Source organism: Ursus arctos, unplaced genomic scaffold (genome assembly GCF_023065955.2).
Source record: "Ursus arctos isolate Adak ecotype North America unplaced genomic scaffold, UrsArc2.0 scaffold_6, whole genome shotgun sequence".
Lineage (NCBI taxonomy): Eukaryota > Metazoa > Chordata > Mammalia > Carnivora > Ursidae > Ursus > Ursus arctos.
The window spans coordinates 62,335,558-62,353,667 of record NW_026623078.1 but is presented as its reverse complement, the minus strand read 5'-3'; the positions used below and the strand labels follow the sequence as shown (position 1 = coordinate 62,353,667).

At 34.1% G+C, this 18,110-nt stretch overlaps 1 protein-coding gene across 3 annotated transcripts in view; it reads left to right on the top strand.

Annotated features, from left to right (window-relative positions):
• Positions 1–18,110, top strand: part of CSMD3 (CUB and Sushi multiple domains 3) — a 1,143,082-nt gene that overhangs the window by 326,164 nt on the left and 798,808 nt on the right. For all 3 annotated transcript variants that reach the window (XM_026495547.4, XM_026495546.4, XM_026495545.4), the window contains exon 5: positions 16,716–16,923. In XM_026495547.4, the coding sequence (XP_026351332.2) occupies positions 16,716–16,923 (208 nt within the window). The remainder of the gene's footprint in view (positions 1–16,715; positions 16,924–18,110) is intronic.

Genomic DNA, 18,110 nt, shown 5'->3' with positions numbered 1-18,110 from the left:
TAAAAAAGTACTGTATTTTCTCCTCTTCTTTTTGTCGGTTCTGCATTTTTGGCCACTGAATGTTGCCATTTAACATTCTGTCTCAAATTTTACTTTCTTATGAAAATTGCATTTATTAATCCCATCCATATCAGTACTTGTTTTTTAATCTTTTAGTATAAACTTTATATAATATTTATTTATATTTGCTAATATGTTATTTTAAAAAATATAGATATACTTAATATATTTTCAAATATATACATTATCATATTTCACACAGGGGTGTGTGTGTGTGTGTGTGCGTGAATTCAAACATTTTTCGTTTCTCTCCCTCTGGAATAATCCAGGGTGATCACCTCTTCATTTCCAAGTAAGCAGATTAGCAGCCTTAATTGAATCTGCAATTTTAATTCTCTTTTGCCATGTGAAATAATATAGTCATAGGGATGATATCTTTTGTGGACAGTATCATTTTGCTTACCACATTTTGTTAACACTTTTTTGCTGTACTTATTAGTTCTGTGTAATGGGGGAAACATTTATTAACCTCTTTGAGCTAATTTTCTATCTTCATAGGTCTGTGAATGAGGTTTAATTAAACAAGTGTCTAACAGAGGGCTTTCATAGTGTATATATGTATGCCCAACCAATGAAACTACTAAGTCCAGTGTACTTAACAATTAGCTATGTCCCAGTAGACTTCAGGTAGAAAGATGATGTCTCAAGAAGAAATCACTCAGTTGGCTAAAGCCTCAGCTAAAATGATTTATTTTTTGGATGTAGACTTAAAAGGGAAAGAGATGGACTGAACGTAAAAAAAAACCAAAAACCTATATAATAGCTCCTTTTATACATCATTTTCTTTTCTATTTTTCTGATTCATTTCCTGATAGTAACAATAAAAGAATCTCCCCAATAATGTATCTAGTTTTGAAATATTATTAGATGGTATGACAAATATTTGAATAAATATTTATTTTAAAAGCTTCTAATTTTAGTTATTCTTCATTTGATATATTAAAATGTAGCATATTAAAACAATGAATGAACTGTGAACAAATCCCCTAACTATCTTTAGCTATTTGGTAGGATTTTCTTCCTATTTTTAATCAACAATTTTAGATAATAAGCCCTTTAGGGAAAAGATTTGCTTGTTGAACATTTTTTGTTTATTGGTTTATTGGTTTGGAAATTTTCAGCCATTGTATAGAATTTCTGAGGTTAGAACCCAAGCATCTTCAGCTTCAGATTGAAAAAGACTGCTGTTGTATTCCTTGGAGAGAAGGTCTCTGGGAATAGGTAGGTCTGAGAATTAAATACAACAGAACACTGAAGCTTTTACTTGCCTACCCTCATCAGTAGCATTTAAAATAGCCATGGTAGTTGGTTCTAACAAATACAGCTTCCTAGAAAACAGTGGTATACCCTGAAGCGCGTAATCATATATGCTAGGAGCATTAACACTCCACCCTGATAGCCTTTTCCTGAAGGACAAGAGAAGCAGATGGATTTTTTTTTTTTCCTTCCCCCAGTTTTTAACACAGTTGATTGTGCATGACTAATTCTTTTGCTAATCTTGTCTGGTGTCAATCTTTGGGTTTTTAGTGGAGGTTTCCTTTGGGGATTTAGCAACACACATGGCTGACCTGCATGCTTCTTTATCTCCAGGGCTCTAGTAAAATATTAGCACACAAAGCTAAATTGATTTGAAAACATAAGGCACGAAAAAGCTGGTTTTATGCAAATGCGAACACTATATAAAAAAGCCCTTGGACATCATTTAAAGTGCAGCTTCACCTCACTAACTGGCTCACTGACATTTGGATGGATGCTAAAATTAACCATTTAGAAAATCTTAAGCTTTGCTGTTCCTGGGGCCCTGCATGTAAATGTGGGTGTCCTATATCCCTGTTCACCCCTTGTATGACTATGCAGCCAAGTTTTCATTTATCATGCCAAGAGAGAAATTATCCAAAAGAATAGAGTATCCAAAACTCATTTACATTTGGCTTTGGACTTACCTTCCCAGTTATAATTGGCTTTGGACTCTATAAAAATTATTTTGTATTCCTAACCACATGGTAACTGACATCATGAAAAGGTGACCCAGATAAGTAGTAGGTGACAAGGTTTTGAATAAACACCTGGCTAAAAATTTATAGCTGAACTATGGTTTGGCTCTAATTTTGATAAATGATTCGTGCTATAGCAACTTTTTTGTGTTAGAATATCATACATATTTCTTACAGTAACACCTTATACAAGATTGGTGCTCAAATTATTTACTGAATAAATGAAAATAATGTTTACTTTTATATGTAGCATAAGTCATTGGTTAGAGGTACTAGGGTTTGCATTTTATTTCTTCTTTGAATTTTAAAACTTGCCAGATGAAGGGCTAATTTAGATGAACACATTTGCATATATGGAAAAATCACTTCATTTTGAAACAGGAAGCTGTATTAAAAGCTAAAGGGAAATCATCAACAAAGTTACACAATAATGGTTTGCATAACTTCCCACTGATTCTGTCTCATTTCAACAGATAATTGTGGACTATATGATTATAAAAAATAAAATAAAGGAGAAAAAAAAAGGAGTAACAATTATTTAACCAACCCAAAGAAAACACATCCTGAGCGTTGTTGTGCTGAATGACTTACAAAAAACACAAATATTCATTCCATTTAGAATACATAATAAAACAAAAAATATCTTTAAGGGACCAGATTTATTCAGTTCACTTAATTTTAGTAAGAATTAATTTCTTTTTTTTAAAGATTTTACTTATTTATTTGTCAGAGAGAGCCTGAGAGCACAAATAGGGGGAGTGGCAGGCAGAGGGAGGAGCAGGCTTCCCATGGAGCAAGGAGCCCAATACGGGACTCCATCCCAGGACCCTGGGATCATGACCTGAGCCAAAGGCAGATGCCTAACTGACTGAGCCACCCAGGTGTTCCAAGAATGAATTTCTTTATGTAAATAGAAAGCCTGTAATTGTTAATTAAGTGGAAATATTGCAGCAGGTATAAATTTTGTCAGCCTTGCTATAATATAAACATGAATTTGTACAGGAGCATTCTGTATGTCATATTGTGTAATTCCATTAAAAACTTTAGAAAAATATTTATTCTTGAAGTAGGTTGCAGATGAATTCATAATAACCTCATTTTCTTAGACATTTTAGGGATATGTGTGTGTATATATTTGTATGTATGCGAGTGTATACACATATACACACATTTGTGTTTTTAGACCAACACCTCAATTATGCATTTAAAAACCATTAGAAAGGGGTGCCTGGGTGGCTCACTTGGTTAAGTGGCTGTCTCTTGATTTTGGCTCAGGTCATGATTTCAGGGTCCTTGGTTTGAGCCCTGAGTCAGGCTCTACCCTCAGCGGGGAGTCTGTTTGAGATTCTGTCTCTCCCTCTCCCACTGCCCCTCCCTCTACTCATGCTAGCTCTCTCTCTCTCTTGCTCTATCAAATAAATAAAATCTTAAAAAGAATTAGAAAGCACTTTCTATTTGTGTAAAAAATAAAAACATCTTCTTATCTGAATTATTTAAATATTTAAAGTTTAAATGTCTTTAAGTTCACAGTTTTGAAAAAATAATCCATAGTATAGAAATGTTATAATGATCATTTTATTTTCATAAAGTAATCTTGTGATTGCAATTTACTAATAAAACCAATCTAAAATGTTATGTGCATCTTACATTCCAGTTGTTAACCCAATATGAAATTTTGTCCTGTATGTTTAACTATTTTTTCTATTGATTCTTATTCAAATATAGAGGATGAGAGATTGAGATAGAATTTGCCATAAACATTGTTGATGTTCATCATGTGTATTTTGGGCTCAGGAGGGACTTTCTAGAAAAATTGAAAAAAAGGGCAATCCTAATTGACTATGACTTTGGATTGTCTTGGCTTCCTCTCCTGCTTTGGGCATGTCCTTCCATCTCCCCATGTTGCCTCCACCATTATGTATGCTTGTGCACTCTGTTCTTCACTTTTTCTCACTTGTTTTTCATATCACACTACAGTGTGTATAGTGGTTAAATCTGTTCTCTTAGATGGCTTCATTTGAAACTTGGCTCTGCAGCTTCACAGCTGTGTGATCTTGGGCAAGTTACTGACCTTTTTGTGCCTCAATTTTCTCTCCTGTAAAATACAAATAGTTTTTTTTTTTTTCTGTTTTCTTCATAGAATTATTATTAGGATTACATTTGGTGATCTCTTTTAAAGGTTTAGAAGAGTGCTTTCATATACAAAATGAATACTACCTTTTTTTTTTTTTTTTTTTTTTAAGTAGGCTTCACACCCAGCATAGAGCCCAATGCGAAGGTTGAACTCAGGACTGTGAGGACAGGGCCAGAACTGAGATCGAGAGTTGGACGCTTAGCCGACTGAGTAATCCAGGCACCCCGAGTACTATCCATTTTAACCAAAATTATCTAGTTTATGTTTCATTAAAAATCTACTTTCTTCTGAATTTCATTGGTTAGAAATGGATTCCAAAGCAAACTGATTACTAAAATATAGTAAATTCAGGAGCAGATTGAGAGACAACCTATTTTTAAGCAATTAGGCTCTGCAGAATTCCAATTATACTAAAATTGCTTTCATAATTCGCCTTTTCACAGGGCTTCTCATGGACAAGGATGTGCTACTTTTTTCTTTCTATTTTGTTCTTACTGTTCTATTTTGTAGCAGAAAATGAGAAACAAACAGTAGCAGTGAACCTGTCAAACTAGTAGAAATGGCAAGAGGAGAATGAGATATGTAAGCCTGTGAATGGGGTATCTGCCCCCCTGCTGTGACAGTTTTGCCAGAGGGAGTAACAAGTCAATTGTGCCATCACCTTGCCAGAACCTCGTCTTCATCCACAAAAATAAAACTTCTAGGATATTGATAAAGAAAACAGAAAATGTACAACTGAGAGACTGTTGGCAACACTTAAAAGTTAACAGACATGCAATAATCAAAATAATGATAATTTTACAAATAACCAGTTTAGATGAAGCTTAAGTAAATTACTTTAGGTCACACAATTCATTAGTATCATATTTGTCCCCAGTCTCTGATTCTAGAGCTCCCACTTTTAAGCTCAACGTAACACTGCCTATCAAATATTTTCCAAGAAATTTCATGGGCATATGGAGGAGTAAAAATGTTTTGTAATCCGATAATATATTTTTTAGGTGTCTACCATAAGCCAGCTGTGTTTTGGATACTTGGGATAATGCTGTGACTAATGTATTAGTAATGTAGTGAAGATGTTATGGACATTTATACTCCAGAAATAAATGAGACAACAACAAAAAATACTGAATAGTGTGATAAGTTAAATGAAGAAAATATAACAAGTGATGTGGTAGAGACTGATGTGTGATGTTTTAGCTGGTATAGTCATTAGTCAAGGAAAGCCTCACTGGTTTGGATGTGGTCATATGGGCAACCTTGGGAAGATCTTGAGGAAGAAGCTACCAGCCTAGAGAATAGTTAAAACAAAGATCCTAAAGTTGGAAGGAGCTTTGTTAAATTTAAGAAAATGAAAAATGAGCAGTGTGGCTTGAGTTTAATGAGAGGATTATGGATTAAGACCATTTAAGGTCATGGTAAGGACACTAGTTTTACTCCAAATTCAAGAAAGGCTGTTACAGTGGTACAAACCAGAAAGTGTTAGTGACATCGTTTAATTTCCACTTTAAAGAAGCACTATTGACTTTCCTATCAAGAATACATTTTATTAGGACAAGAGAAGGAGGAGGAATTAAGGTCGAGGTAGAGATGGAGCATTGAGAAATGATGGAGCATGAATAAGTAAACCAACCAAAAACATATTAGACCTGTTTCCTATATTAAAGAATTCAACATCTATCTGGAAGGATTTGTGGCATACACATACCCTAGTTTAATGACTGTTTATTATCATTCTTAGAAGAACAGTGTTAGACAAAGTTAAAAGTGTCTCTCAACAAAATGATTTATATCTACACCTGAAGTGATAAAATCAAGGAGTCAATAAGCTTGAATTGGAGGAGGGAAATACTCTAATTTTATAAGAAATCATTTGAAGTCCACATAAAAGTTAGTGATATTCTCCAAAGCCATTCTGCTCAATATCATTTAAGATATTTTTGCCACCCATTAAGTGCCAAGCATATTTCTAATCACTGAAAATACAATGATGAGAAAGATAGTCATTGTTTCTGTCCACACTGTTACATTACTGCTGTTTAAATGAGCCATGTCTTCTGTAAAATAACAGATTCACTCAAATTTACAATTTTTCATTTTCAGGTAAACTGGGCTCAAGTTCTGTAATTTTGGATTTGGTAAAACACTGCACGGGATTTATAAAAATGAACACAAAACATGAATGACTTTTTAGTTATCTGGTCTATGAGGTAAAACAGGGAGAAAGCATCTAAAAAATATATCAGATTTAAATCTGAAAATGAGCATTCCTTATTTCTGGAAATTTTCTTTAAAAATCCACTTGACAAAATGAGTTCCAGTAGGATTAATTCACATTGTCTATATAACTAATGGTCAATGTTGCTAAACTAAGGAAATCTTGACTTCTCATTTGTCAAATTCAGTAAATATTTGCTTTTTAACCATGCAGTTTCCATTGTAGGTTTGGTGACCCATCTTGATCTTATAGTTATTGCCATCTGTGGTTATTGTTGTCTTGAGAGGTTTGTGAATTAAGATCTCTTAAGGTCATAGTAAGGAACTGATCTTATTCCAAATTCGTGGAAAACCATTAAAATCTTACAGAAGAGTATGTGTGACATGATCTGATTTCCATTATTAAAAGATACTCCAGGCTTTCCCATAAAAAATAATATAAAGGGATAAGAAAAGAAGATAGATTTTAAGTTATGGTATATGTCATTCCTAGGCAGGGAGGATGTGAAATGATATTTTTAAAGATTAGCCTTGGATGTGACTTAAGTCACTTTTGCCCAATTCTCATCAGACAACCCTTAGCTTAAGAGCACTTTCCTAAAATCCTGTGTGATATGCAGTCTTGCTGAGGAAATAGAGCAATAAACACATAATATTGTTTCCACCTCACAGTATTTGCAATCAGAATCTTGGATGCAAAGGTTTCTTGTATCTCAATAACTATTTCTTCTGTTTTACTTGGCCTCAGCCACTGCTTCAAACTCCTATAGTTTCTGAAAGCTCCCTGCTCAGATGAGAATCAGTCAATCCTCCTACTGAAATTTATGCAGTCAGTAACTATGAAATAAACAAGGATTTTGGAAAGGGTAAATTGCTACCAAAACTAGTTAATATGTTTTATTAATACACAAGATTTCCTGTTGGCAGTTGAATGAATGGTGAAGATAGAGCTAAATGACATAGATTACAGAATTGACAGTATACTTGGAGGAGAGTTGAAATAAAGATTAGATCTTGTCACCTTGGGAGAAAGTATATATTATGAAAAGAGCAGTAGAAGCCTGTTATTAAAGTAACTGATAGGGAAAGAAGAGGCAGTAGGTTGATGGATAAGAAGTGGTTAGATAGATAAAAAGGTAATCAGTAACCTATTTCACAAAGAAGCCAAAAAAAGAGAGTTCTCAAAAGGAATGAGTTAATAATAATGTTAAATGTCACAGAGAGGCCCATTAAAACATATTGAACATGTGTGTGTCCTTCAGGATATCAATGGTGAATTTAGGAAAAGGGTTCCAATAGAAAGTTTATAGCAGCATTACCAACAATAGCCAAACTATGGAAAGATCCCAAATGTCATCCACTGAGAAATGGATAAAGAAAATGTGTGTGTGTGTGTTTTACATACATGCATTCACACACGTGCACACCGAAATTTTGATTGGGAATACACTAAAACCATAGATTAATCTGGGGAGTACTGACATTTTTAGATTACCAATCTGAAAGCATAGAATATCTATTTATATAGATACGTGTTTTCTCTCAAAAAATGTAAGTAGAGTTTTGCTCAGGCTTTTCATGTTTTACGTATTTTAATTTCTAAATTTGAAATTTTATCCTATTAGAAATATTTTAAAAATTTCAATATCTTCTTATTCAGTGCTGATATGTTTTTATTTCCTGTGTATAAGTGGTCTTGCTAAATTCACACATTAAGTTGCATGTTTTATCTGGTGATTCTCTTGAATATTCTACATTTATAGTTCTTCAAATAATGAAGTTGAACTTTATTGAAGTTAAATATGGAGAAAAATCTAAAACTTAACTCACTCCCACCTTATAGGTGCTGAATAGCAATAAGTCTTTCCAGTTAAGCTCTCATTTCAATTTTGAAGCTTTTGCCATGCAACATACATTTTGTTCTTAAAATATATTTGGCAGTTTCTCTCATTTTTCTACTTAATTCTAACTTATTGCTCCAATTACCATACTACTCCTCTGCTTTGGAATAGTGATATATTCCTTGAGATTCTCTTTTTATTCTACTCTATAGATGGTTCAGAGGTCAAATCCAATTTGATGATCAGTTCAAATAATTATATTTACTCATTTACTTATTTTGTATTTAATTCAGTACATTCATATAAACCTCTACTATATGTCAATATCTTTAATAGAGGTATTACATGAACAAAAATAAATATCATCCCTGTCTTTATAGAGTTTACAAACTAAAGTGAGACAGAGATTTCAAGTATCTATGTGGAAAAAAGTCTTCAGTCAACATGTGGCCTTTAAGGTCACTTGGGGCACAATATCTCTGGGGCACATAAGGAGAAAAACAGAGTATGTATGATCTTGTGGGAGGTTTTTATAGGCAGAACTTGCAGTGGTAGCTCATGCCACTGACAGTCTGTCTGTTCACCAGAATTCAGTTATATGTCTGAATCTAGATTCAGGAAACCCGGGAAAGTTTGCTCTAGTTGAGCAGCTGCCTCCAGTTAACAACAGCTCATGTGAAAGTGGAACAGGAATTTTGGTGCTTAGCTAATTGTCTCTGCCACACCAGGATGCCAAAAACCTTTGCCTCTTATATTTGTGGGCTTTTAGTTTTCATCAAATTTGGATTTTTCTTTGTCCATTGTATCTTCAAAGAGCTTTCTGTGCTTCCGCTCTGCCCCACTGCCTTTTGGAACTCCAGTATTATTTACATCAGAATGCTTGATATTTTCCTACAGGGATTTTTTTTTTTTTTTAAAGTTCTTCTGTTCTTTCTCATTCATTTTGAATAGTTTCTATTTCTCTGCCTTCAAGTTCACTATGTTTTATTCTTTAGTATCTAATCTGCAATAAGCCCCATTGAGCAATTATTTTCATTTAGAATAATATGTATTTTGTCTCTTAAAGTTTTATTTGATTACTGTATATCTTCCTTCCACAATATGTTCACTGTGTTTATTTTTCCTGTAAAGGGTTGTGTAATGAAATTTCCTGTAAAGGGTTATGTAATGAATATTTTAGGTACATATGGTCTCTATCATATATTTATCTTTGATTCTAGCTTGTTTGTCATCTGTTTTTATACTTCTTTAAAATTATAAAAATCATGCTTAGCTCTTAGGCAATACAAAAACAGGGTATAGCCCAGGTAGAGCTTGACATGTAGTTTGCCAGCCCTTGCTTTAAATTGTAGAACAAAATTATAACAATTCTATCATCTCCATCATTTTTGTTTAGTTTCTATTGAGTAATAGTTTTCTTGGTGATGGGTTGTATTTTTCTGCCTCTTGAGGTGACTACTCCTTTTTTACTAGATGTTGAACATTGTGAATTTTAAGTTATTGAGTGTTGGATTTAGTTTCATCCTTTAAAGAATGTTGGGTTTTCTCCTGATATAAAGCAAAATTACATTAGGTTCAGATAGTGTCTTTGAGGTTTGTTTTTAAATTGTGTTAGGACAGTTCTAGAGTAAACTTTGCTCTAAGGATTGTTCAGCCCCTCTAATGAAGTTCATCCCTTCTGAATTTCTACTGAATACTCTGGTTATTTAAAGAGAACTCTCTACCCTAGTTGGAGGAATTTGCAAAATACCCAACCCTTTGTGCTCCCTTGGAGCCATTCAGCACAAAGATCCTTGGTCTCTCTTTGCCTGTTTGCATGGAATTTCACCCTTTATGTGCATTTGCTCATATTTAGCAAAGATCCAGGGCACTACCTTGCAGATTTTGTGGGTTGTTTTTTGGCAGAGCTCCCTCTCTGAAATCCTGTCTTACAACTATGGGCATGTCATGCTCCCTGAACACTGTCTACTTAGCTCAAGGAGAGCATCATGTTCTGATAATCCCCATCTCTGGTACTTAATGTGCTTCTAGACAGAAAGCCAGGCAATTATAGGTCTCTCCTCTTTTATATTCCTCTCCTTTCTGAGAGTTACAATTCTGTATGGCCCTGGTTCAGTGTTAAAAATATTTTATTTTGCTTAGTTTTTAATTTTTTTTTTTGAAGAAAGGCATGTAAATTTGGTCCCTGTTGCTGTGTCATGGCTCCCTCTTGATTGAAAGATTTTTTTCCTCCAAATCTTTAAATAATTTAAATTATCATTGAATGAATGCTTTTTATTTCTTTTCTTATTTGGAGATTTTAAGCTAAATGTTAAAATAAAAATCCACATATTTATTAATTACTTTCCTCAGTACATTAACTTACTTTCTCATTGTCTAAATATGTCTATTAGGAAGGTAAATATAAATTAAGATACTTGCTGCAAAGCATATTTGAGTATTTAGGAATAAACCCCCAATGCTGAGTGCCATTATGCTTAGCTTACTTTCCCTTTCCATCAAGTGTTTATCTGGATGAACGATGAATGTTTTTCTTCTTCAAGTGGTTATAAATCTGATTCTCAGATGAATTTAATTTTATCTGTCTTGATATGAAAGGAGCTGAGGAGACTGGACTGAGAAATGAAAATAAGGACCCTTTGATTTTCTCCATAATCATAAAAAATCTACTTCTCTTTTCTTTAATACTTGGAACAGCATTATGTGTTGTGCCTTGAAAAACATAAAACTACCAGTCTAGAAGATGTACAATTTAACTACCCTGTTGCTCAATTTTCTTCTCTGTGAGAAAAGTGTTTCTCCTTAAACATGAAGATGCATAAGGCTGAACTAGGAAATGTAAACAAGGATAGCTAAAGAAATGGAATGGCTGCTTTGCATATGTAATATAATGGATAATAAATGTAATATATAAATAGTTTATCTAATTAAGAGATACAAGAGTGATGCCTGTCTACAAAGGAACAAGAATCCCTGTAGATGTCAGTTTTACTTGACTGCTAATGGAAGGTTGAGATTTATCAAGGGAAAGTTTCAAAATAAATTTCCCTGATATTGGGTTGAATGCTTAGCATCTGAAATTCACCAAGTGTACTCATTTTCTGTGATTTACAGTTCATTTATCTTTTTTGATAAACAAGTCTATTTCCTGTCACCCCTGCATCCCATCCCTAAGCTATTTCAGAAGAAACTAATAGCAGGGCAGAGCACAGTATGAGATCAAAATCTGCAAAGATGTGCTATAGAAAACTGTTTTAAGTGTTTTTTTGTGCTGTCTTTTTTTTTTTTTTTTTTTTTACTGTCATGTTTTGGGGCAGTTCTAATTTGCAAGATCTTAAATGAAATGTATGGTCTCCTACCCAAAGCCAAAACAAAGTCTGGTATTTTCAGTATCTAAATGAGTGTAACAGAAATGAAGAGTAAATAAAATTTAATTTTAAGAAAAATAGATTTGTGGAATAATATTAAACTTTTTTCTTAATATTTTCATTTAAATACAAACTAATATTTTATTTTATTTGTGACTTTTCTCCCTGCTTTATAGGTGAGAGATTAAAGAGGTTGTTTACCAAGTTTACATAAATTCAGTTATTTTAAAGACATAGAAGTTATTTCATGATAGCTTTATAATATTGTAAACAAGAAAAACTAGGTTTAATAGAATTTTAAATTTACCAGCCATAGTTTTTATCCACAGATTTAGTACATTAAGTATTTAAGAGAGAGTCGGGGCGCCTGGGTGGCTCAGTCATTAAGCATCTGCCTTAGGCCCAGAGCGTGATCCCAGGGTCCTGCTTCTTCCTCTCCCACTCCCCCTGCTTGTGTTCCCTCTCTTGCTGGCTGTCTCTCTCTCTGTCAAATAAATAAATAAAATCTTAAAAAAAAAAAAAAAAAGAATTTAAGAGAGAGTTGATAGTATTTTCCCCAGACTATTGGAATAAGTCCCAAGTCAAAAGATTATTTAAAAAAAATGCTTATTCTTAAAAGACCACATTGCCCTCATTGATTCTATTGGCTGAACTGATTATTTTCTTCTTGTTTTACAATAGATTGACTGCAAGCTTCTTAACATGCAACTTTCCATCATCCAGTATATGTATATGTACACACATATACATATATTTTTAAAATAGCATACTTTCAATCTTATAACCTATGCACTCTCCTTTGAACAAGAGTAGAGAAACCACCTTTTTATTATCCACTATATTCTTTATATAATAAGTAACCACATTTTGAAGCCAGTACAACTTCTAGTTACTATAACAGAAATCTGAGATATTCAGTCACATTGCTTTACTCTTTAGGTGAAAAAATATTGTTCTTAAAAACAGGCCTAAGAGGAGTATTCTAATTTATTTTGTCATGATGCTACTTATTCTAAAGTACCTACAAAGATCAACCTAATCTTTTGAAGATACTGAGATAAAAATACCCTAAAACACTGAAAAACAAGAGCTTGTTTATCTTGAGGAAGCAATAAAGCATGGAAAAATTTGCCTGAACTCTTGATTCAGCCCCCTAATCTGATCCTCTACTTTCTCATTTCTCTGTCAACTCCAAAGAGCTGTCAGAATGATGTTTCCAAAACCCAAATCCAATCATGTCATCTCTGCTGAAAACCCATCAGTAACCTTCCATTGCTCTAAAGAAATTCCGTAAGCTTGTCACAAAGGTTCTACAAGGTTTAGCTCCTAGTTGCCCTTCCAACTGTATTTAGTACCACATAAGCCCTCACTCTCTTGGCAACAGCACACAAATTTTCTGTTTGGAGAATGCCTGTTTCCTCCAGTGAAAGTGTCCGTATACGTTTCCTTCTGCTTCTCATCTATTTAATGATTACTGTTTACCTCTCAGGTTTGTTCTAATCACTTCCTCAGAGAGTCTGTGTTCCTGAATTCCCTAACTAGTTCAAAGCCCACCATATGATGTCAATACTAAATGCTCCTTATTAATAGTACTTGAAAGAAACGTAACTTTAAGTGCTTTGTCATTTGTTTAGACCCTTATACTCTACTGGGCAGAATGCTCAGTGAAGGCAGAGAATACCCTAACTTTTGATCATCACTGCAGGCTGAGAGACTAACGCACTTCCCCTTGGTACCTTATAGATCTCAGTGGATATATTTTTAACAGATGACCAAATGAATTTACTTTAAATTCACAGAAAATCTGTACACATAACCAATATGATCCCCTTAGTGTCTAGAGTCTGTTAAGAAATGGTTCTTTTGAACAAACTTGGTGACTCCTGCCCTTTCTGTGTATTGTTGGACAGAAGATCTTGCAGACAACACTAATCTAGCAGGCAAGCCTGATGGCCAGGACAGAGTGATGTTGAATGAATTCAAAGACCAACTCACTTTGATCAGTGACCACGCAGTGTTACCTAGCACAGAAAGCCCGGCACTGGATTTAAGGGTTTCATGGTTTATTCTAATGCTGCCTTCCAGTTGTTCCAACTCTGTTATAAGATAAAAATTTTAGTTTAGGTAATATATTCTGCTATAACAGTCTATGATTATAGAAAATGTATTGGCTTTTATAAGTATTATATCAAATCTAGGCCAAATCACAATACAAAGGTTATGGCGTTCAGGTAGGACCACCTAGGCAAACTGTTATTTATCTAACATGTACTAAAAGCAATATTTCACAATTTTGTCAGATGCTGATTCTGTGATAGTCTCTCTAGTAATAAAGGGATAAACAAGAGTGCTGAATAAAGAACTCGATGCAAGAATTGGCAACAGCATTGGTTTCAGTGCTGGAATATGTGTGTTCCCATTTGGTTTTCAAGTACAAGTCACTCATACTTTTGGGTTGAGGTTATTTTGCTGTAAAATAGAAATTTCCCTACAGAGATCTGTTCTACAAGTTGTGATCCATCTCATGTATTAGGAGTTTGGGTTGATTTCTCTCTTCTGTGAGCCTTTATTGAGGAACTTCAAAGAAACCATGCAGAGAAATTGATTTGTATGCCCTGTAGCTTTGAGGACAGAGTGTATTATTATTAAAGCAAGGTTGAAATACTTAAATGTTGATGGTAAAGCCATAAGGCTGCAGTTGGGAAGGAACTGCATTTCCATAGAGGATGAATAAATGAGGTATGTTTTCATTTGACCAAACGCAGGACTTTTGTGAGGGAGTTCTGGTCTTGAATTGTCTTAGATCCTGTCCAAGAGGCCCACCTGGAAGGACAAGGAGACATTAGTCTATATCCATGTTGTAAGGGAGAAATTTAGGCAACTAAGCAGACAGATACATTCCCTCACAACAAGAGAACTGAATGGGACACCTCTGAGGATCCCATAAATGTTCATGAGCAAAAAAACCCTTGGAAATGGTACCAAATCAGTGTCACACAAGTATAAGGATTCATGTCCCCTGATCCCTTCTACATCCAACTCCAGGAGTAATTACAGAATGCTCAGTGAGTAGGGGTATATGAACAAAAATACTAGGAGGGAAAACAGGGAAGAAGAGCCCACTCTTCTGCCTTACCTTTGCCCCATCTGCCACAAGCCCAAACTAAGGAGAGCAAAGAAGTCAATTATTTTGCAAATACCCAGCACTAGATATATTAATCAATGAACTGAGGTTTCTGAATAAAAAAAGGATTTTTTAAAATTTTAATGTTAACTGAAATATAAGTTTGCCTGGGATTATATTTAGAGACACAAAAATAAATAGCTCACAGAACTATGGTTTGATATGTTGTATACTAGATACACTACAAATATATGATAGTGTAACATTTTATTTCCAAAGTACTACTCAATCCTGGTGTTAGTACTGGGAAGACAACGAGTAGAGGCAATTTGGGATCAGGGATAGGGTGCGCAGGACATGTTTACCAGAGGTTAAAGTTAAGATACTGAGGGAAGGCACTGTGTGTTCTGCCAAGAAAGTTGTAATAATATGCCTCATATTCTAGACAGGACCACAAGTTCTAATTAGCCCCGAAAACTTAAAAATATAGAGAGGACATGCAATGAAAATAAATACAACTTTTACAATAGTGGGTGATAAAAGTTAAATATCTTTTAAATGTAATATATTTGTGCTTTCAATTTATGAATTACAAAGTTGATAAAGAGTGACAGGAAGAAGCTAATGCTATTTGATATACACAGTATAGTAATAACATTGTCCCTGGCACCAAAGCATTTTACTATTCCTGGCCCATTACGGAGTTAAACAGGATGCTGTCCATCTGTATTAAAGTTATGGAGTATAAGTCATTACATCAAATAATATTTGGTCATTATAGAGCCAATTTTTTTCCTCTAACATTTGATTTAAGTTGGTGGAATTTTCTCGGTGGCTCAAGATAACCGCCTAAATCTTGAGACAGTTTATTGCACAAGTGAACTAGTAGCCTATTAACTTGACTGTCCTGAACAGTGTTATGATGAGACAAATTTTATAGCTTCAATTTCTTTATGAAACAGGAACTTTATCTTACACATCTCACACTAAACATAGGTGGTCAAGTATACCCTCTGTTAGCATACACCATTGGCCAAAAGTAGACTTGTGGAGAACCTATGACCCCTGTTTGGAAAATGGGAACCATAGGTCCTAATATAGAGCTAGTAAAAATTTATTTACAATATTGTATATACATATATCATATAAACACCTAACAAAATATGCTTACGTTATTTGGTGGAGTTACAGGGAATACATTACCAAAGATATATTAATTATTATGTTCTTTCTCTCTAAAGTTTCCTAGATAAGTGATGTATTTTTTTAAGGATTTTATTTTAGAGAGAGAGAGAGCGTGAACAAGGAGCAGAGGGAAAGGGAGAGACAATCTCAAGCAGGGTCCATGCCCAGTGTGGAGCTCAATGTGGAGCTCAGTCTCAGGACCCCGAGATCATGACCTGAGCTGAGATCAAGAGTTGGACATCCAACCAACTGAGCCACCCAGGTGCCCCAATGTATTTTTGTTCGAAGTTTAATTTTACAAATACTTTAAAAAGCTTTTGAAAAATGCCACTGACAAAAATTATATTTTCTCTTACATTGTTTATTTTGTACATACCTACGTTAAAAAAATAAAAACAAAGCTCAGTCCTACCATAAATGTGTACAAAGTGATTAAAGATTTCCCATTACAGACCTTAAGAACAATGTTGGTTTTGTTTTATTCACTTCATCACCTAATCAATGAAAAGAAAATCTTGGTCCTGTTATCCTGAGATCTAATAGGACTGTAGGTTTTTACTTATGTTAATTGCTGTTTCAACTAATAGTTATAAAATTGTCAAGATATAGTTTATATTCATATATGTGTTTAAAATGTTTTCATGGACTTCTCATTTTATTTAACCTTTATTAATATACACTTGGTATCACAATATTTGAACTGCTGTTTTTATCCAAAACTGTTAACAGAGTTGCTTTAGTTGCATTTTTCTTAATGACTTATAGCTGAACATCTTGTCCTTGTTTTAACAGCTGAAGATGCGTGTGGAGGAACGATGAGAGGATCCAGTGGCATCATTTCAAGCCCAAGTTTTCCTAATGAGTACCATAACAATGCTGATTGCACTTGGACCATTGTAGCAGAGCCTGGAGACACAATTTCACTCATATTTACTGATTTCCAAATGGAGGAAAAGTATGATTACTTAGAAATAGAAGGTTCTGAGCCACCTACAATATGGTAAGTAAATAGTTACTATTCTAACCCAGCATTGATGTCATTGCCTAAGGCTGACTGGGGATCAAAGAACAGCTGTGTAAGGGCCTTTACAGGTTTAGTTATTTAAAAGAACTTACAGGAAAATTTTAAGGGGCAGCTGTCAAAGCTGAGGGATATTTTTGAAGATAAGAGTACTAATGTATCAAATAGATTGGACTTCTGAAAGATGGAACTTTCCATCAGTATTTCATTATTAGTCACTGAAAAGTAATGCAACTTAAGCACAACTTGTGTAAGAGAAGTTGTTCCTAATGTAACCTACAGCCTAATGTAACCTACAGTTATGTTCTTAGCATGCCAGTCCATAGTTGGTGGTTCCTTTCAAATTAATTGAATAGTCTGGGAAATAATTTGCCTTTGTTTTTGTAGATAGATCTTTTATTTAATCTGTTATCTGAAGGCAAAAATTAAACATTATGATCTGGGTTAGTACGGTCTGTTTTTTATAGACTTCAAGACGTGGTTTCATGGCAACTGCAGAGTTTTCAGAACATGCTTTTGGGGTGTAATATTTTTAGAAGAAAATGTTTCATTATACTATTTTAAAAATCTGATGCACTGATAGGATTGAAGTGTAAAGTAGATTATGAATCAGTAACTGAGTGAAGAATGATGAGATTGGTATAGTAAGATAATCGGTAAACATTAGACTAGGATGAGCCTTTTAAGCCATGCAAAGGATTTGATAAGAACAGAGGGACTTTATTAAAGTGTTTTATCAAAAACAATTACATGAAGAGGTTTGAATTTCCAAATGATTATTCTTACTAAGTGCAAAGATTGATTTGAAGTGGGGCTCAATTAACTGTAGGAAGATCACTTAAGAGGTGATTGCTATAATTCAAGAAAAAAATCATGGTAGCCTGGATTAGAATGGGATTGATGGAGATAAAGAAGTAGAATAAGTTAGGGTATATTTAGGGAGGCATAATGAAAAGGACTCTAGTGGATTGAGGAGTGATAAAGAAGGTGATGTTTAAATAAAACTTCATTTTCTGACTTGCGCAAGTTGGTATAAAGCCAGTAGAGATATTCACTGATTTGGAAATTGTTGAGGGAAGGTCAAGTTTGGAGTGAGAATGCTATGAATAGTAAGAATTGTTTTTTATGTCTGTTTAGCTTGAAGTCAATTTGAGATGTGCCATTAA